Consider the following 22,247-nt stretch of genomic DNA (forward strand, 5'->3'; position numbering starts at 1 on the left):
TACTTTGCAACATCAAGCTTCATCGTCGGCCACCAGTAGTAGGGTTTCAGGTCCCTATACATTTTAGTGCTACCAGGATGAATTGAGTACATGGTTTTATGAGCTTCTTCCATCAGAAGATCCCTAATTCCTCCTGACTTAGGTACCCAAATATGATCTTGGAATACCTTCAGTCCATGACCGTTTGTACCAAACACCAACGTTTTACCCAAACGTTCCTCCTTTCGGTCATTTTTCTCAGAAGCTTCCTCTTGAGCTTTCTTTATACTTTCCACAATGGTCGAGACAACTTCAATTCTCAACGCTCTTGGCCGTTTCCTTTCAAGATTGACCTTCCGACTGAGAGCATCAGCAACAACATTAGCTTTACCGGGGTGGTAAAGTATCTCACAGTCGTAGTCTTTAAGTAATTCTAGCCAGCGTCGTTGCCTCATATTCAATTCTTTCTGATTAAAGAGATATTGGAGACTCTTATGATCAGTAAAAAGTTTGCACTTCGTGCCATAGGGGTAATGCCTCCATATTTTCAGAGCGAAAACTACCGCTGCCAACTCCAAATCATGAGTCGGGTAATTCTTTTCATGCTCTTTCAGCTGTCGAGACGCATATGCTATCACCTTTTCTCTTTGGGTCAAAACACAACCCAATCCAACCCCAGACGCATCGCTATAAACAGCGAAGTCTTCAACTCCATCGGGTAAAGAAAGTATCGGTGCCTCGCATAGCTTCTTCTTTAGCTTCTCGAATGCTTCTTTATGCTTATCACTCCAAGCATAAGTAGCTCCTTTGTGGGTCAAAGCTGTCAATGGAGTAGCAATCGAAGAAAAGCCTTGGATAAACCTTCGGTAATATCCGGCTAACCCCAAAAAGCTTCGAACCTCCGTGGGACTTTTCGGTTGTTCCCACTTCATCACAGCTTCGATCTTCGCTGGATCAACCATTATCCCCTCTTGGTTGACCACGTGACCCAAGAATTGGACTTCACGAATCCAAAAATCACATTTGGAGAACTTCGCATACAACTTCTCCTGCTTCAAAACTTCTAACACCTCTCGCAAGTGTCTGCCATGCTCCTCCTGACTTTTCAAGTAAATCAGAATGTCGTCTATGAACACTATCACGGATTTATCAAGGAACGGATTACAAACCCTATTCATCAAATCCATGAATGCTGCCAGAGCATTGGTTAGTCCAAACGACATAACCAAGAACTCGTAGTGTCCATATCTAGTTCTGAATGCAGTCTTCTTGATATCTTGCTCTCTTACTTTTAGCTGATGATATCCTGACCTTAGATCGATCTTTGAGAAATAGCTCGAACCTTGCAATTGATCAAATAGGTCATCAATCCTCGGCAACGGATATCTATTCTTTATTGTTGCCTTGTTAAGCTCTCTGTAATCGATGCACATTCTCATGCTTCCATCTTTCTTCTTCACGAACAACACCGGAGCTCCCCAGGGCGATGAACTAGGTCTAATGAAACCTTTGTCCAATAACTCCTGAAGTTGCATCATTAGCTCCTTCATCTCCGTCGGTGCTAATCGATAAGGTGCTTTTGTTATTGGCGTGGTTCCTGGTAACAAGTCTATTCTGAACTCCACTTGTCTATCAGGTGGTAATCTAGGAAGATCTTCGGGAAATACTTCCGGATAATCACACACCACTGGAATACTCTGCATCACCTTCTTTTCCTTCTTAGCATCAATCACGAATGCTAAATATGATGTACATCCCTTAGTCAAACACTTTCTAGCTTTCATTAGAGAAATGATTCCAGAATTCACTCTGCGTTTGTCCCCATACACCATAATTGAATCTTTCCCAGGCGGGTTTACTTTAACTATCTTCTTCTTGCATAAAATTTCGGCATCATTGGCGCTAAGCCAATCCATTCCCAACACGATGTCAAAACCATTTAGCTCGATAGGCAATAATTCCTCGTGGAACTTATTCCCATTAAGATCAATTAATATGTTTTTCATACGATGGCTAACAGGTACAAACTTGCCACTAGCTACTTCGACTAATAAAGCATCATCTAGTCTATCAATAGGCAAAGCTAGCTTTCTACCAAAATCATGCGAAATAAAGGAGTAGTTGGCTCCAGAATCAAACAAAATTTGAGCAGGTAAATCATTTACGAGAAAGGTACCTGAAGCGACATCAGCTTCATCTTTCGCAGCTTCGAGTGTCATCTGGAAGGCTCTCGCCTTCGGCTTTGGTGGAATGTTGGGCCTAGCTGCCTCCTTCTTCTTCAGACAGACTTTCAAAATATGCCCCTCTTCATTGCAACCAAAACACATCCTTTTGTTGTTCGGACATTCATTGGCAAAATGTCCAACCTTTCCACACTTGTAGCAGGTCACATCCTCGCTACATTTCCCAAAGTGCTTTTTCTTACACTTATCACACCACTTTGCTTCGCCTCCTTTTCCTCCAAACTTTTTCGAATAAGATTTCGAAAATTTTCCTTTCTTACCGGAACCAGATGTTCCCTCAAACTCTCTTTTCTCACCAACATCAACCTTGTCGGTGGTTCTCCCCTTGATCATGTTCTCAACAGACTTGTCAGCCCAAATAGCTGCCTCTAGAGTAAGTGTCTGACGTACTGGCACCTCGTACTCCCATGGGAGTCCCTTTGCATACTGGTCCACCGTTGTCAACTCGTCTGGGATGATACGCAAGGCAAACTCCATCTTATCGGTGAAGCTATTGGTGTATTCATCAACTGACATGCTGCCTTTCGTCAATGTCAAGAACTTGTTCTCTAGTTCCAATAGATTTTGAGCCGAGCAGAACTTGCGCTTGAACTGCACCAAGAACTCTGCCCATGACAATTGCAGTGGCTCATTAGGGCTCAACGTCTTCCCTAGAGTGTTCCACCAACGAACGGCTCCACCTCAGAATTGTCACACGGCATAGATAGTCTGCAACTTGCCTATGCAGCCACATGTCATAAAGGCTAACTCCATTTCGGAGATCCAATCCATAACCCCAATTGGATCCTCCATTGAAGGTCGATGGTTTGCAAGTTAGAAAATCCTTGTACTTGCATCCCATTCCATCATTCCTTCCATCATGGTTAACTTGCCTAACTATCGGTGGGTTGGCTTGACCAATAGACCCACTAAAGTTTCCTCCTTCCGAGTGCCCTTCATTTAATTCAGGCTCCTCCACACGAATTGACAGTTCTTCACGATGCTGCTGAAGCAACCGTCTAGTTTCATCCATCTGACGATCCAACATCGTCTGAATCATCATTTGCACACCAGCCATGGTTATTGGCTCAGGTGCTGCTGCTACGACAGGTACTTGTTCAATCACTGGTGGTTGATTCCTGTTTTCGTCAGCATTTCCAACTCCACTTCTTGTTCTCACCATTTTTGATCTACACACCGAATAAGGTGAAATTAGATCCTCAATCATGGTAGATATTCAAATCTTCCTTATCGCACCGAAACGTTTACATGCTAGTTCTAATATCGTAGACGTACGCTTAGAATCCTACACACATAAGGTTTCTAGATTCGGTCGGCAACAGACCATAGATCCGAACAAACAATATCATATATGGCAACATATAACATTTAGCACATAAAGCATTTTAGGCAATTTTCCTAAAATAAACCAGTGCTCGTGTCTAAAACACAACAGACACACATCTCAAAATTCCACTTAGCATTCTAAGTTTAAGTCTAGAAATCCTACAAATTCCTAGTTCGCTTAAACTAATCCTCTGATACCAACTGTGACATCCCCAAAATCTTGGCCAGAAAAGACCGATTTTCATTTATGCTTTTAAAATATTTTCAGAGTAAATCCTTTTGATTTGAAAGAGTTGCGGAATTTGTTCCCAAAAACAAAACATGATAAAACAATTTTTACCAAAGCATTTCATAAAAGAAATGTATTTTCATTATAATCAAAACTCGGGGTGTCATCTTCCGATACAGACCAATAAGCATAAACGAATACATTACAAGTCATTCAACAAATATAAACATATACAGACTTGCAATCAAAACAACTGATGGTTCATCCATCTCATGCCCTCGCGCCACTTCCTGTAATACAATTAAAACTGAGTGGGTCAGGCTTGGGAGCCTGGTGAGCATATAGGGTTTTCAACCCACAATAAATAATCATATTTAATTTTCACCAACCAACAATAACCCAATTAGCCATTCCCGTTATTCTCACTTAATGTCCCTAAAACAACTAACATAAGGGACCTAGTCTAAGAATATTTCATCGGGGCGACAACACATGATTCGGGGGTACCTCAGCAATATAAGTCAAATAAGGCAACCATGAGGGGGATGGAGTACAGCAAATGAACACCCGAGTTCATTAACACCTACAGGTGGCGAACCTGCTAATGTTTCGACAAAACTGTCTAGAATAGCCATTGGTCGTCATCTAAACTCCGCTAGATGACTAAATCAAACAACAACGAGGCCTCTCATCTCTTTATTACACACCAACTATCTACCCATATTCTACCCAACATATTAGTAGATAAAAATATACATTTTTATACATAGTTTAAAAACCTGTATAGCATGCTTTAATCAACACAAAATCCACAAAACAGATGAGGCACACACACATAACACATATCTCATAGAGAATAGATCATATCTATGAAATAGAAGAGAGTGAATACACATTCACACATATAAACAACAATATGCCATACACATAGCACGTATTTTATATAAAATACTTAATATTTATGTGTTAGAAGAAGGTAACTACACACTCACACCTATAAACAACAATATACTTAATACACTCGAACCAAACTTGTATTATTATCGTGTTTATGAAAGGTAGTATACACTCACTTGATCAGAAGATGATCGGACAGCACTACGACTTGCAGAAGTAGGAATCCTCAGCAGATCTGAAAGATCTTCACAAAAATCGAACTTCTCGCGGGCAGAGCTTCGACTCGGGAACCGCACTTCTCGAGATCTTCGGGATCTCCGGACTTGCCTCGGGGCTCGAGAATAATACCGGGGCTTCGGGATATTTTTGGCATGCAAAACGATGCAAAACGGGAGAGAGAAGAGAAGAAATTGGCAATCGGGTCGGCTGCCCTTGCATCCTATTTATAGGAGGCTGGAGCCTCGGAGTACGCGGGGCGTACTGCAGTACGCAGCGCGTACTGCTTCCGAAATCGTCACTGCATGCGTCATCCGAAATGTCGACACTCTTCGGAGTACGCAGGGCGTACGTCAGATCGGACCGGTGACTCGCCTTCGGATAATGCCTCCAAATTTCCATTTAAATTTAATTACCAAATATTTAATAAACTTCGGAAATTCATATCTTCTTCATACGAACTCTGTTTTCGACGTTCTTTATATCCACACGAAGGTGAGACTACGCTCTACAACTTTTGTTTAGACTCCGTCGGCTAATTTTGAATTTATTTTTATTATTTATTTTTAATAGGCCGCGACAGAAAAACTTCGTTATAAATTCATAACTTCTTCGTTTGACGTCCGTTCTCGCCTAACTTTTTATCGCTTTGATACCAACAATGAGATCTTCGATTCTCATTTAGATTGCTTCGGCTAAAAACCCCTCAATCTCAAATCGAGTAAAACAGGCTGTTCACCGCTAAGCCGAAACTTCGATAAATCATAACTTCCTCATACGAAGTCAGGATTGGGTGTTCTAAATATATTCGGAAACCTCGTTTCAACTACTACAACATTATTCAAAGATATTAAGTTTATTTTACACTTAAATTTTGACGCTTATTTTTATTCTTAATTAATCAAACCACATAATTAAGCAATTAAGCACAAAACACACAATACTTAAATAATACAATCTTATTATTTCAAAACGGGTTACAAAGGTTAACCTAGACTGTTACATTGCTACAAATGGCAAGCCCGGAAACACAGGCGTTACAATTCTCTCCACCTTAGAATGATTCCGTCCCCGGAATCACACATCAACAAACAAATGCGGATAGCGACTCAACATGTCACTCTCTGTCTCCCAGGTGAGATTCGGCTCATTCGTGTGTTTCCATCAGACAAGCACTAACCCAATCATTTTGCGTCGCAACTTTTTAGTGTTTTGGTCAACAATTGCCTCTGGTTCTTCAACCAACCTTTTGTTCTCATCAATTCTCAATTCAGAAATTGGAATTATATCGGGATCTTCTCCAGTGAACTTCCTCAAATAACACACATGAAAAGTGTTGTGAATTCCATTCAGTTCTTCGGTTAATTCGAGCTTGTAAGCTTGGTTCCCAATCCTCTAAAGAACTTTAAACGGTCCAATAAACCTTGGTCTCAACTTTCCCCTTTTACCAAATCTTATAAGTCCCTTCCACGGCGAGACTTTAAGCAAAACCGAATCTCCAATCTCAAAAGTCATCGGTCTTCGCTTCTTGTCAGCATAGCTCTTTTGACAATCTTGAGCTGCTAACATTCTTTCCCTAATTATTTTCAACTTTTCAGCGGTTTGATGAATTTATATCTCATCTTGTGAAAACATAAAATGGCTAACTTTACTATAGACATATTGTACAAATGCTTGTGTAGTTTATATGCAAAACTCATAAGTTTTCAAATTTATGAACTTTGTAAATTCGTGTCTTGACAATAATTAAGTATTATTTTACTTAATTTAGGAACCGACACTTAACCGGTGGGACAAACTCTTCCCACATGAAAATTGTGTTTTCATATAACAAGTGTTTTACATAAATAACTTATTTTATGTAAGTTAATAAATCTTGTCGAGTCGTGTCATGATATTAATTAAATGTTATATTACTTAATTTTTGGTATTGACACTTATCGCTTTGAGTCACAAACTGTCCCACCAAAATTAACTTTCTTTCAACTAGATTGAGTGAACATTAACCTCGTATAAATCCAATATCGATTCTATACGGTAACGAAACAAAACTGAGATTTTATAATGAAATCATAACCGAACTCGTGACATTATACTTTATTATTGCACCGACACCATAATAGGGAGTGCTAAAGTCATTCACCTTGTTGTAACATGTGGTAATGTTCGATAAGGCTAACGTCAGCGCCAAAATTCATCTTGTCAGACGTAGTTATAGCTAGCAACTCCAGGCGGGCGGTCGTACCGTATAAGATCAATAATATGACACTTACACCCGACGTTAGTCATTCCCTCAAGGATTAACGATTATATATTGGAGAGTTTCTATTTGTATTTAGATCTTAGCTTTCTCGAAACCCAGAATAGTTTATAATGGAAACTCAAACGTATTGGATATGGTATTTGGAATAGGTATGATGAACCTATATGGTATATATGGATTAGGTATGATAAACCTATATGAATAGGTATGATGAACCTATATGGAATAACATGGAATAGGTATGAGGAACCTACATGGAATAGATATGATGAACCTATATTGAATATATGGAGTAGGTATGATGAACCTACATGGAATAGGTATGATGAACCTATATCATCCATTCGTTGTTACACAACCTTGTATAATAAAAGTTAAATTCGATTATTTTTAACTAATAATTATATATTTTCATAGTCTTTGCATTATTTATGGAAAAATATACTTTAGTTTTATACCCGAATAATATTTCTGGTTATTTTTATATCTTTCCTTACTCAAATTCGATACTTTAATTATTACATATAGATTTGTCATTTATGTGTGTTACAACACCAACTTGTGTTATTATAGCAATTTACACATAATATTGTGATTTTTAATGTTATTAATTAGTACACAACAACGAGGTGTATTTATATCCTTTATAGACACGCATATATTTTCCCCCAAATATTAATACAGTAAATGGGGGGCCGTAGAAACTCACCCTTCAAGCATGAGTTGCAATCGGTCAAATCCGATTTCTCTGAGAAGTTTCGTGTGGGAAACCGCAAATCAACAATTCTTTAATTATGAAATATTTTTGGATCCATTTCGTAACAAATTGAAACTATCGGGGACTGATTTGCATCTTTGCTAAAGTATATAGGCTTTTTGTTAATTTAAATAGATGATTAGGACTGTTTTGGTAAGAAAAATGCCAAATGAGGGATTGATTTTGAATAAATGGAATCATTGTTTATGGATTGGGACTGATTTGATAAGGCTTTGCCAAGTTAGGGTTAGTCTTGTTTAATTTAAATACATGTTTTGAGTTGTCCGTGACTTTTGGCTGGGTCAAAATTGAAACCCGATACAGTCGATCACAAAGGCTCCAACATCACGAAGGGGCGTCCTCTTTAAAGGGACAATGGAGAAGGAACGGGAACGAAGGTAATGGACGAACATCGTGAGAGGGGAAAACACGAAGGCTCGCAGGCACAACTTCGTCGATCGACTGCGAGAAGGCTCGTATCCGGGGTTCGACTAGACAGAAGAACGAAGGGAGAAGCAGCGAGGTGGCTGTGACCTCGGACGAGAAGAAAGAGACGAAACAACGGGGAAAGGGGATTTCAGTGTTGTTTCTTCAATGGGTGGGGTTGCAGTCGGCATCTCCGATGAACCCATCGTGGTTTCTTTTTCTTCGCGTGTAGCAAGGAATCGGTGGAATGATCAGCTGCTACAGTCGTTGATAAAGGCTGTTCATCTCCGGTGGTGCTTCTAGGTGTGCTCCAGCCATAGTTGTTCCACCTTCTAGAATACATTCTCTTACTTATCTTTCCAGTTGGAATTTGTTTCCTAATGTGTCGATACAGTTAGCGATTATGCTATTTTGGAGAAGTTCCTGGTGGATCACTAGTAGTAGTCAACATAAAGTCCTTTGTTGTTAGAGTTCCAGCGTTCATTTCTTGGGAAGAAGTCTTCACTTATACTTCCACATTTTATCAAACCCTTTACATTTGATTAAATTCTCCATATTTTATCCAATCCTTGACATTTGATTAAATCCTTCATAAGGTTGCTTAAATCATGGTGAGCCGAGAAGTTCAGAATAGTCCATCGTTTGATTTTAGGGTAGGAAGAAAACTTTAGGTTTTTCTCCGACTTGTCATCATAAATGACCATGGTTTTCTCATAGGTAGTTTTGGTCATACAACTTTCTTGTAGTATAGATCTAGGCACAATAGGAAGGTAGTCGATTCATACCTATGCTGATGTCCAAGCTTTCGCTCGTAATTGGTATAAGGTCTACAAGTAAAGATCGATCGTTCATGGCTATTTTATCGTTAAAAAATGGCTGTATAACGACTTCATGTGACACAAACAAAATTGTGTCATATAAACAACAATATCACACTTTAGGTGACGTGCGCATGAGATTGAAATGATAAACATGATTTGGTAAGTGCTAGTATGAAATTTAATAAAATTTCACAAGTAGCTTTACTTTAACTAGTGCTTGTTCTAACTTCTATAGCTTACTTCCATGTGCATCACCTGTGGTGCTTCTGAAGTCTTGGCATAAGCGTAGTCATTGCCCGCGATCTACACATAATAGTTCTACTTGGTAAAAATTGTGCCTTTAAAAGTGTAGGTGACAACTAATCACGTTAGCTTTCTACACACGAGCTAAGGGAAATTGTCATAAAAGCCCTTAAGATTTCCAAAAAGTTACGGTTTTACCCATGGATGAGTTTTGGGGTCATTAAAGTCAGATACTTTCATTAAACCTATCAAATATCTCATTTAACAAGCTGGACCCTTTGTAGCCGGTTACCATGTGCTGATTTGGCACTTCATTGACATGTCAAACAACGTGGGCCCCAACCCTCTCCCCACATAACCCTTCCCCACCCCCTGTTTCTTGCATACTCTTGCACCGCAATATCCCATGCAAAATATTCTTCCACGCAAAATGCCAACATCTTCTGCAAAATCAAGCTCGAATTCACATTCACGATTCAAGAAGAAGATCTAAGTGAAGTGTTGGTGTAAAGATTTATGCCCTGTGTTTGTTTCACGCACACCAGAAAATCCATGCAAGAAATTTTAGGGGTGCCCTAATTATAAGGTAAAAATCATTTTCCCTTTTCTTTAGCAGGATTGCAGTAAGGGTATTATACACTAACCTAATTATGTAAGGAGATGGAGGTTGTGGGTTTTTCAAATGGGTTGATGATGAAGGAATTCAAAAGCAAGACATGATGCCAGAGTCAAATCGCATTATAGAGCAGCGACAAATGATGGCATTAATGCATATGGTTGTTGTTTTGTTAGGGGCTATATTGTTCATCCTTGTTCTAGTGTTATGCAAGATTAACGGCAATAAAGGGTGGCTTTTCTGAAGGGAGCAGTAAAGGGTGGATTTTCTGAAGGGAGCAGTATTGTGATCTCGAAATATGTAGCTTTTGAGCTTTTGATGGTACTTGATAGTTTGTTAGGTATATTTAATTTCTAATGTATGGATGTTAACTGGAATTCATGTTGGTTTGCAATGTATGGATGTTAATTTCTAATGTATGGATGTTAACTGGAGTATAAGTTGGTTTGTTTTGTAAGTATATTTAATTAACAATTGGTAATTGGTATAAATTTCTGAATGGTAACAACTGGTGAATGGTAACATTTGGTTTGTTTTGTTTTAGATTGAATTAAAATGGTAATTGGTATAAATTTGTAGTACAAGTTGTTGAATGGTAACATTTGGTGAATGGTAACAAGTGTTTTGGTGAATGGTAACAATTCTAAAAGACTGAACAATTGGTGTGTATTTGCATGTCTGAATGGTAACAATTGGTGTGTATTTGCAAGTTTGAATAACATTGCATAAAATGGTATATTGCAGAAATAATTAGTGAATGGTAGCAATTCTAAAAGATTGAACATAATATAGAAGCGGGTGTATCCATTACATATAGTTTAATTACATATTACCAATATGTAGCAGCCATCCATTTGTACCAAAATGCCTAAACGATGTACAAAAAAGGCAACCTAAATGGTAAAAAAATAAACAATTGGATGCATGCTACAATCAAAATGCCAAAAAACAATGTTTATAAAAGTGGCAACCTATACCATTCCCCTTACACCCCCATCCCCCTCTAGCTAACAAACTACTCCAAATTCATTGGCTTTACAGAAGAAAAACCATCACCATATTTTTCATAGACACCCTTCCTTAGCTTTATCTTGGTAATCCTCTCAGAAGTTTTCCTTGTTCTCCTCCTAACCATTGGGACAACCTGATGTCCTTCATCATCACCCTGGTTTTCCTCACCGTCATCAACATCTCCACCACCATGACTTTCTTCATCACCATCATCTTTAGGCCCATCACCATCATCAACATCTCCACCACCAGGACCTTCTTCATCGCCATCACTAGCAGCTTCATATCCAGCACCATGATTAGGTCCAACATCCAGACCAACATCATCATCCAGACCACCATCACCAGCAGCTTCATCTCCAGCACCTTCAGCTCCACCATCCAGACCAACATCATCATCAGAATGATGACCATCAATGAAATCATTTACATCCTAGTGTAAAAAGATTTAATTAGGTCACAAGAATCACTAGAAAAATTGTTAATTAATAAAAGATAATAGGTCTTACCGGTTCAACTGGTGGGGAATCATCCAATTTCACTTGTACCCCTGGCATAGCTTCTATTTCTGCCATGCTATAACCAGCTTCTAGCATACTAGCAATTTCTTCAGGTCCTAATTGTATATTCTCTGGGAGAATATCATCCTCTTTTCCCTCAGTAAACTCAATAAACTAATTATCTTCCACCTTATTGTCACCATTTAGTGGACTGGACTTTGTTTTGTTTGTGAAGTTAACCCCTTCTAAAATTGCATCAATACCTTGTTCAATTTCATCATTTATTGATTTAAGCTTCCTACCAATACTGGATCCTACTTGCCCAAAAGTGTCACTGCCTTCCATCACACTTGCTTGACTACTTTCTCCTTCTTGCATCATATGACCATCATGAATATGAATTACTGGAACTTCCTGCACAACACCTTCTTCCTGCACCACACCTTCTTCTACAACTAGAATTTGTTGAACCACACCTTGAGCCACATTATCACCCATAACATTTTCACCCTCATCAACAACTGGAACTTGTTGAACCACACTCTCTTGAGTACCTATAGTTGCTGAACCAATCCTCCCACCACCTCTTCTTGTGCACAACTTCTTCCTTGGTACATCAATACTATTTCTCCTTAATCTTTTAGAACCTGCCTGTTTCTGATGTTTTCTGGGAATCATCCTCAATGTGCTATGTTTTCTACTCCTCCTCACTGTGTTAGAGCATGAAGGTTGACTTGGGATATTTGGTTGACCAGGGCTTGTAGACACGTGGGGGATGGGATGTTTTCTTGGCCTTCCTTTCTTCTTTGGTGGGGGAGGCACATATTGTTTTCTCTCATTCTTACATTCCCTCTTGTTATGACCATATTCCAAACAATTACCACATCTGGCAGTTCTTGCAACCTTCACTTTTGTTGTTGAAAACTTGTTCTATTTCTTACTGGCATGCCTCTTTCTTTTGGTAGCAGGCCTACCAGGCATCCTCCTAGACATTGGAGGCAATGGCTTAATGTATTCAGTTTGGGCCCAAAGATTGCTGCCATTAACAGGTTCAATGTTTGTTGAGTAACATTGCCTAAATTTCTCTTTAGAGAAATATGCATTGATGTATGCATCTGGTATTTGATGGATAAAATTAATTGCTGCATTTGCATGCACACAAAGGATGCCAGCCAAATCCCACAGCCTACATGAACATGTCATAGCATCTAAGTCCACCCTATAACTGTCACACCCTCTTCTGGCCTCAAACACATGCCCTTGACTATGAATTATTCCCCATAACCTATAATCAAGTATCTAGTTAGTAACAATAATTAATGATTAAGATAAGTTTTAAAAAGCATAAAATAGTACCTCATATTTTTTCCAAATCTATTCATTTTTTTCAAAATTTTTGGACAAACATTTGAATTCCACTTTTCACTTTCAACATTCATGTAAGCAAACCTTTCCATGATATAAATCCGTATCTCTTCAAGCATAGTGATCAAAGGTTTTTTTCTAGCATCCAATATTATTGAGTTGAAGCACTCGGAGATCCCATTCTCAACTGCTTCACATGCATAGCCTGTTCCAAAATAGGCTCTACACCATGTTTCTAGTTGCTTTGACATCAAGTATTCATATGTAGAAGGGCTCAATTTCTTGATGCTTTCCATATTCATCTTGAAGTCAGCTTCCGTACAACTCATAGAGGCAGCCCAAAACAACTTCTTATACTCCACACCTGTGAAAGCCTTTCTAAAGTTGGCATAAATGTGCCTAGCACAATTCCTGTGTTCAACATGAGGCAGAATATCTTTCACAGATTCAAGCAGAACCTACCAGACAACCATTTAATTAGTTTAATAGAGGACAAATATGTAATAAGATAATTATGCAATTAAGTAGAGGACAAGTATGTTAAATTTTACAATGTGTTGATCTGATATCACTACCAAACCTCATCCACTATCAAGATCTAAATCATCCCTTAGAAGCTCAAGGAACCATGTCCAGTTAGCCTTATTCTCAACATCGACAACAACCCAAGCAATTTGGTAGACCTGATTATTGGCATCTCTACCTATGGTTGTCAACAACTCACCCTTTACTGCTCCCTTCAAAAAGCACCCATCCAAACCAATAACTCTTCTACACCCTCTTTTCCAGCCTTCACATATAGCTTTGAAACCAATATAAAACCTATGAAAATAGTTTATCCCATCTGGATTGACAGTAACACACACCTTACATGTAGAACCTGGATTGGATCTTAATAACTCTTGTGCATAATCCCATATTCTAGCATAATGTTCAGTCAATTTACCTTCAATTAGCTCCTTGGCCCATTTCTTTTCCCTACGACATTGGCCTATAGACACAACACACCTAAACCTTTTTCTGATCTTAGTAATCATCTCTTTAAGCTTCACCTTAGGTTTATTTCCAATTTCAGTTATGTAGTGTCTACCTATCCATTCAGGAGTAACCATAGAGCCAAGTTTGAACTTCCTACCACAAACATGAGTAGCTTCTAAAGTCTTGATTTTAATAGATCTTTCATTGAACATCCATGAGTTATATAGTCTAAAAGGGCAACAATTATCCTCATTTCTTTTCCTACATCTTACAAGTATTCTTGTACTGTCACACTTCTCAAAGTAGAGTTGATACCCATTGTGGACTACATAGTTTTGGATACAAAACTTCAGTTGTGTAACAATCTCAAAAATGTCACCAAGTTTTGGTTCCATTTTATCCCATCTTGTTTTTGGATCATGTAATCTGTACTTATTTATCACCTGTTCTTGCTCTTCTTCATCTTCATCACTTTGCAAGTCACCATGATGATACACTTGTGCTCTTACATCATTAGTCAAACTAGAGTTTCTAATATTTTCATCAGTTAGTAACACATTAAGAAATGCATCCTTACACTTGTCTAGTGGAGTAATGAACTATTCGTCTGGTTCATGATCCATGTAGGTGCCATGAAGCTCAAAATCCATCTCATTAAGACCAGAGAAAGGCTCGCGTATACCAAAAAATGGTATGTGTTACCTTCATGTTCTGAATCCTAATCAATCATAACAACTTGAAAAAAACACAAACACATATTGTCATTATTCGTTCACATTTGAAGAACAAAGAACTGTAATAACACAATCTCCAAAGAAATTAAACATACCCTGTGAAATCGACTCTCCATTAACCTAATCTTCTTCAAAAACCATAAGCCCTAATTTTGCGATGAATAATGTTGACTTTATGAAGGATTCTGAGAAAATGAACGTATATGTGCAAAAGGGTGAGATTAGGTGGTGGGTAAACGGACGTAACGGAGTAACATCCGTGCCAACATGTCAATTAAGTGGTAAATCAACACATGGTAACTAGCTACAAAGGGTCCAACTTGTTAAATGAGATATTTGATAGGTTTAATGAAAGTATCCGGCTTTAATGACCCCAAAACTCATCCAAGGGTAAAACCGTCACTTTTTGGAAAACTTAAGGGCTTTTATGACAATATCCCCATGAGCTAGCATGAAATACTGATTTCGTATTTTTGCTACAGGGATTCATTCCTGAAATCCATTCAATGTCACAGAAGAATCTAGGTTGACATCACTATTACTTCCATGTTTGTTGCTTAAAAAATCTACCTTGTCCTGAGTCGTTGTTCCTGTTGACTTTTTAAGTGACCAAGATGTTTAATACTAGTTGTTTGATTCATTATCTCAAGCGTAGTTGCGGCAAGCGATTGTGCTGGTGTTGGACGATCACCGACTGGTCTCTTGTGAGACATCTTTTTCTCACTACAATTAGTTCAAGGGGAAATGAGTTACGTGAAAAGTTCGGTGTTGATATAAACGATGATGCTAAAATTATGTTAAACGTGTAGAATTGTCGTGGGTTTGCCAAAGATTGACTCTACTATGAGTCTGCTATATTCTTTTGATTCTTTTGAATCAATACTTTTTGGAAACATGAAAGATTTCTAACAACTTTATGGTTTCGTGATTTCATGGAATCTGTTATATTCTCCTTCAAAAATGTCAAAAAAAATATGAAGAATACATGTAGGTGTTCTTCTTTTGATCTTAGATGGTTCAGTTATAAGTCGAACGACTCATAACAAAATAAAATGGACTAATTACTTACCTAAGCCGAATTCGAAATGATTCGCGAAGGTGTGTATATCTTGTAAGGTATTCCTAAGAGGTCTAACAGATGCATTCGTATGATATCATAATTGACTAATTTGTATTCCGAGATAAACTTCGGACATGATTCACGTTTATGATACTTATAGTTTCATGGGCATTTGAGGTAAATATTTTCCAAATATTCATAAGTGTTCATTAGACCATTGAGGGTTCTTAAGCGTTTAGAACTGTGATTCTCTTTAAATATTATGGATCCCAAGCATTTTATTCTACCAATCCAAGCTTGATTGTGCATCGGTCCAACCAAAATTAAACAGAGGTGATCAGTCTACGTCTAGTTGTGGTTCGGCCCACATACAATCAACTTAGCTAAGGTGTTTGACCTAAAACCTTTCATTGTATTGGCATTCGAGGGTTCGAGTTCATATATGTATATATGTATAACCACATATTTGTATGTTAAGGAATATACCTAACCTAAGAGAGTAAGCTCTGGGCTATAGTTGCGCTTTCCTAAGAAAGTGCATGTTCACTATAGCCAATAGCTCTGATACCAATCTCTCACACCTTCGGCCACCGACGGAAACGCTGAAGTGCGCGACATAAATCGGTAATCATAGTTATTAAACATACATTGAAAAAATGCGTTAAAATACGCCAACAAAATTCTTGGTGGGTCCTATAGGTTTTGACACAATATATTTTTATAACCTAAAATGTTTTATAAAATTTAGCTGGTTGACCAACTTTTATAAATATTTACTTTTCTGTCAAAAGTATAAAATAATTGGATTGTAAAAATGTGTGGGACTCGTTCAGAAGTACCATTTGTTCAAACCAAATGTGCAAAAGTCCGAAAAATACATATCAGTAAGTCAAAACTTATATCAAAATTTATATGGTTCCCATGACCAAAATTCTTTTTATTAAAGGATTTTGAGTGCCAATTTATATAAAATAAATTTATATCCCATCTTGTGAAAACATAAAATGGCTAACTTTACTATAGACATATTGTATAAATGCTTGTGGGTCATTGCTCAACATGGTAGTTGCTGATGGTGTCCATGGATGACATACGGGTCATTGGTCAACATGGTAGTTGCTTATGGTGTGATGTTGTAACCCATTGATGACATATGGGTCATTGGTCAACATGTAGTTGCTTATGGTTTCCATGGATGACATATGGTTCATTGGTCAACATGGAGTTACTTATGGTGACCATGGATGACATATGGGTCATTGGTCAACATGGTAATTGCTTATGGTGTCCATAGATGACATATGGGTCATTGGTCAACATGGTAGTTGCTTATGGTGTCTACGGATGACATGTGGGTCATTGGTCAACATGTAGTTGGTTATGGTGTCTATGGATGACATATTTGTCATTGACCAACATGGTAGTTGCTTATGGTGTACATGGATGACATTTAGGTCATTGGTCAACATGTAGTTGCTTATGGTGTCCATGGATGATGTATGGGTCATTGGCCAACATGTAGTTGCTTATGGTGTTCATTTATTACATATAGCTCATTGGTCAACATGGTAGTTACTTATGCTGTCCATGGATGACATACGGGTCATTGGTCAACATGGTAGTTGCTTATGGTGTGATGGTGTCACCCATGGATGACATACGGGTCATTGGTCAACATGTAGTTGCTTATGGTGTCCATGAATGATATATGGGTCATTCACCAATCGATGCTTTTAAGTTCTAGTTAGTGTAAGTCTGATGTGCATTACTTCTATTATACTTGTATACATACTTAATTTAGTGTTTAATGGATGAACTTTGTTGATTTGTAAATTATAGTTGCAAGCTCTTTAGGGATTCTGTAACATCAGACGCAATATATAAAACCATAGACACAAATCGATTAAGGTTTCGTCCATTAAGTGTTCATATGTACGAAGTCATAAGCAAACGCAGAAAGTTGAACAACCCACACGTACTCTTCAATGATGGAATGGTACTCTTTTTTTAAGCACACGGATAATTACGAAATCAATTAGTTTTCTATATTTGTATTTTTAAAATTCTATGATTACTTATTGTACGTCAGATGAACTATTTTACGATAGAGGAAGAAATAGCAGGGATATAGTTGCTTCAAGATGCAGCCGATCAGGGTTAGTTGGATGCGATCCTCGTTATGGGAAAGATGTTGATGGCCGAAGGCATTGAAAGGAAGCAAGAAGCTCTGATCATGTTAAATAATTCCTATGTTAATACTATAAGAAGTTGGAATCTAAAACATACCTGTAACATGGTTCAAAATCACTTGGTAAGGAGAACAAACCAGATAAAATTCCATGGCTTACATAGAAGTTGTGCAAAGCATCCTTCTGTGAGCAATTATGGAAGAGCTTTTATGTATCACTACAGTTGGTTGTTGAATTGTGATATTTGTTTGTGTGATGCATGTTTGGTTAAGTTTGCTAGGATGTTTGACATTAGTTTCGAGTAGTTATATATATATATATATATATATATATATATATATATATATATATATATATATATATGATTGTTGTTTGATTCACACAATTAGTGATGCATATTGTATTTGTATTTTGGTGTAATGGGAATACATAGTTTTAATTTTATTAAATGTATATATATATATATATATATATATATATATATATATATATATATATATATATATGTGTGTGTGTGTGTGTGTGTGTGTGTGTTATTTTTGTCTTATTCATTTTACTAACCAAAAGTCAACTATGACCTATAATAGGTTATAATGTTTGAATAGTGTGTTTTGACTGAAATACCCTTAGTAATCACATATTTGGATTGATTTCAAGGGCACGTTGGTCTATTTGCATTCTCTAAGGTGAAGGCGCCATTTTTACTATGGTGTAACATCCGGAATTTCAGGTATTTTGTTTATTCGATGAATTTCAAGTTTTATGGAAGAACTCGGCGAGTTGATGCGTAGACTCGCCGAGTAGAGACGCAAAGCATTATCTGGGTGGATGGCTGGACTCGGCGAGTCCATGCTGTTTAATGAAACCCTAATTCCTCGGGTTTGGGGCCTATTTAAAGGGCCTTATGGCTGTCATTTGTGGCTACCAGACCCCAGAGAGAAACCCTAAGTGAGCTAGAGCGTTTGTGAGAGGAAATGAGTCATTTCTTGATCATTTGTTAGTGTTTTGCAAATAGAAGAGGACCCAAGACAAGAGGAGGCTGAAGAGGGTGCTAATCCAGTGATTTCAGAGCTTAGAGACTTCATTTTGAGGTATTCATTCGACCCTTCTTCAGTTAATGGTGTAATTGTTAGAGTTATGGCTTTTTAGCCCTTTAGAGGATGGTTATATGGAGTAATTGGTCCCTTCTCATGTTGGTACTGTAGATCTGGACCCAAAGAGGTCCAGAGACCCTTTTCCGTTGAGCTTTATGGGTGTTAATGGAGGTTATGAGCTTAGGATGTCATTTTAGAGGCCATATCTTCAAATAAGGCCTTTGAGCCTTTGCATGAGCACCAAGATGCTAGCTTTACGTGATTATAATGCTTTAGGAAGCTGGATCTATGGTTTAGAGGAGCGGATCTGACCTCAGGAGGTCAGTTCAGCTTGAGCATGGCATGAACTCGCCGAGTCCATTAGCCGACTCGGCGAGTAGGACGAGGGTTTTCCCGATAATCACACTGTTCGTGACTCACTGAGTTGGGGAAGCGACTCGGTGAGTCAGAGGGAATCTAGAGGACAGAGTGCATGGTACTCGCCGAGTCAGGAGCCGGACTCGGCTAGTAAGATGAGGGTTTTCCCGATAATCACACAGTTGGTGACTCACTGAGTTGGGAAAGCGACTCGGTGAGTCATAGGGAATCTAGAGGACAGAGTGAACGATGGTACTCGCCGAGTCAGGAGCCGGACTCGGCGAGTTGGGTCGGGACATTTCATAGAATGTGATCAGTGATGATTTGCAGAGTTGAGGTTGACTCAGTGAGTCGAATGAGGACTAGGAGGGTGAAGAACACGTGTGGACTCGCCGAGTCACAGTTGTGCACTCGGCGAGTTTGGTCAAGGTTGACCGTTGACTTCGTTGACTTTTAGGGTTAGTCAATGTTTGGACCTTAGAGTCATCGGAAGGGTAGGATAGTCTTTTACCCTTCCTAGAGGATGTATAGAGAGAGGGAGAGAGAGAGAGAGAGAGATTAGCCTAGCCCGGAGGGTTGTATTAATTAGAGTATTTATTTCATGTGAATAGGCAGGGGCTAGACTAGAGTTTACCGAGTCAGAGATTTACTGAGATATCCCAGGTGAGTCTTCTCACTATACGTTACCTTGAGTAGGTAACTATGGTTATTCGATATAGTGTTTGTATGTTATATATATATATATATATATATATATATATATATATATATATATATATATATATGTTATTTGTTGCACTGCATTATTCTATGTGATTTATGCTGTGCATGTTACAGAGTTAGAACCTGAGGGTTCACAGAGTTTGGGTGCACAGACCCACAGAGTTATAGCCTCGAGTGGCTAATATGTGTTCTATGTGGTATTTTGGGGAACTCACTAAGCTTTGTGCTTAAAACGTTTGTGTTATGTGTTTCAGGTACTAGTGAGGATCGCGGAAAGGCGCCGACTTGATCATTACACACATGGGATTTATATGTTATGAGATCTTGGGATTGATATATATTATGAATCAACTTTTAAACAATGCTGTTTTATGAATAATGAATGAATTGTGTTTTTATAAAATCGAAAAAAATTGTTTTGGAAATTACGGTGTTACAAGTTGCTCTGATACCAAGCATTTGTGAGAGGAAAGGAGTCATTTCTAGATCATTTGTTAGAGTTTTGCAAATAGAAGAGGACCCAAGACAAGAAGAGGCTGAAGAGGGTGCTAATCCAGTGATTTCAGAGCTCAGAGACTTCATTTTGAGGTATTCATTCGACCCTTCTTCAGTTTATGGTGTAATTCTTAGAGTTAGGGCTTTTTAGCCCTTTAGAGGATGGTTATATGGAGTAATTGGTCCCTTCTCGTGTTAGTACTATAGATCTGAACCCATAGAGGTCCAGAGACCCTTTTCCGTTGAGCTTTATGGGTGTTAATGGAGGTTATGAGATTAGGATGTCATTTTAGAGGCCATATCATCAAATAAGGCCTTTGAGCCTTTGCATGAGCACCAAGATGCTAGCTTTATGTGATTATAATGCTTTGGGAAGCTAGATCTATGGTTTAGAGGAGCGGATCTGACCTCAGGAGGTCAGTTCAGCTTGAGCATGGCATGAACTCGCCGAGTCCATTAGCCGACTCGGCGAGTAAGATGAGGGTTTTCCCGATAATCACATGGTTGGTGACTCACTGAGTTGGGGAAGCGACTCGGTGAGTCATAGGGAATCTAGAGGACAGAGTGCACGATGGTACTCGCCGAGTCAGGAGCCGGACTCGACAAGTTGGTTCGGGACATTTCACAAAATGTGATCAGTGATTATTTGTAGAGTTGAGGTTAACTCAGTGAGTCGAATGAGGACTAGGAGGGTGAAGAACACATGTAGAATCGCCGAGTCACAGTTGTGCAGTCGGCGAGTTTGGTCAAGGTTTATCGTTGACTTCGTTGACTTTTAGGGTTAGTCAATGTTTGGACCTTAGAGTCATCGGAAGGGTAGGATAGTCTTTTACCCTTCCTAGAGGATGTATAGAGAGAGAGAGATTAGCCTAGCCCGGAGGGTTGTATTAATTAGAGTATTTATTTCATGTGAATAGGCACGGGCTAGACCAGAGTTTACCGAGTCAGAGATTTATTGAGATATTCGAGGTGAGTCTTCTCACTATACTTTACCTTGAGTAGGTAACTAGGGTTATGCGATACAGTGTTTGTATGCTATATATATATATATATATATATATATATATATATATATATATATATATATATATATATATATATATATATGTTATGTGTTCCACTGCATTATTCTATGTGATTTATGTTGTGCATGTTACAGAGTTAGAACTTGAGGGTTCACAGAGTTTGGGTGCACGGAACCACAAAGTTATAGCCTCGAGTGGCTAATATGTGTTCTATGTGGTATTTTGGGGAACTCACTAAGCTTTGTGCTTACAGCGTTTGTGTTATGTGTTTTAGGTACTAGTGAGGATCACAGAAAGGCGTCGGCTTGATCAGTAGACACACGGGATTTATATGTTATGAGATCTTGGGATTGATATACGTTATGAATTGAGTTTTAAACAATGATGTTTTATGAATAATGAATGAATTATGTTTTTATAAAATCGAAAAAAATTGTTTTGGAAATTACGGTGTTACAAGTTTGTATCAGAGCCTTTGTTTGAGGGATTCGAGTACACCTTGGGGCGTATTTGAACTCAAACTGAGGATTTGAGAAATATTTTCAAAAGAGAACCAAGCTTTCTAAAAAGAGTAAAAGATTTTTGGAAAACGCAGAGTAGAGTCGTGTGTACGATCAGTCAGCGCTCGACGGTGATTTCCCAAAATACCTTTATGTTATATGTTTATGAGATTGATATGATGTATTCTCGTGCTAGAGTG

The 22,247-nt window shown here is 38.3% G+C and overlaps 2 protein-coding genes across 2 annotated transcripts; both read right to left on the reverse strand.

Annotated features, from left to right (window-relative positions):
- Positions 1-11,031: 11,031 nt before the first annotated feature.
- On the reverse strand, positions 11,032-11,602 carry LOC111881755 (pheromone-processing carboxypeptidase KEX1-like). Its single transcript, XM_023878147.1, has 2 exons — positions 11,537-11,602; positions 11,032-11,460 (listed from the first exon to the last, which is right to left on the reverse strand). The coding sequence occupies exons 1-2, from the start codon at positions 11,600-11,602 to the stop codon at positions 11,032-11,034; spliced, it is 495 nt and encodes a 164-aa protein (XP_023733915.1).
- Positions 11,603-12,457: 855 nt separating this feature from the next.
- LOC111881756 (uncharacterized) lies at positions 12,458-14,720 on the reverse strand. The gene is made up of 5 exons (XM_023878148.2): positions 14,700-14,720; positions 14,573-14,588; positions 13,576-14,453; positions 12,934-13,350; positions 12,458-12,826 (listed from the first exon to the last, which is right to left on the reverse strand). Exons 1-5 carry the CDS (start codon positions 14,718-14,720, stop codon positions 12,458-12,460), a joined length of 1,701 nt encoding a protein of 566 aa, XP_023733916.2.
- Between the last annotated feature and the right edge of the window lie 7,527 nt (positions 14,721-22,247).

Source organism: Lactuca sativa, chromosome 8 (genome assembly GCF_002870075.4).
Source record: "Lactuca sativa cultivar Salinas chromosome 8, Lsat_Salinas_v11, whole genome shotgun sequence".
Taxonomy (NCBI): Eukaryota; Viridiplantae; Streptophyta; class Magnoliopsida; order Asterales; family Asteraceae; genus Lactuca; species Lactuca sativa.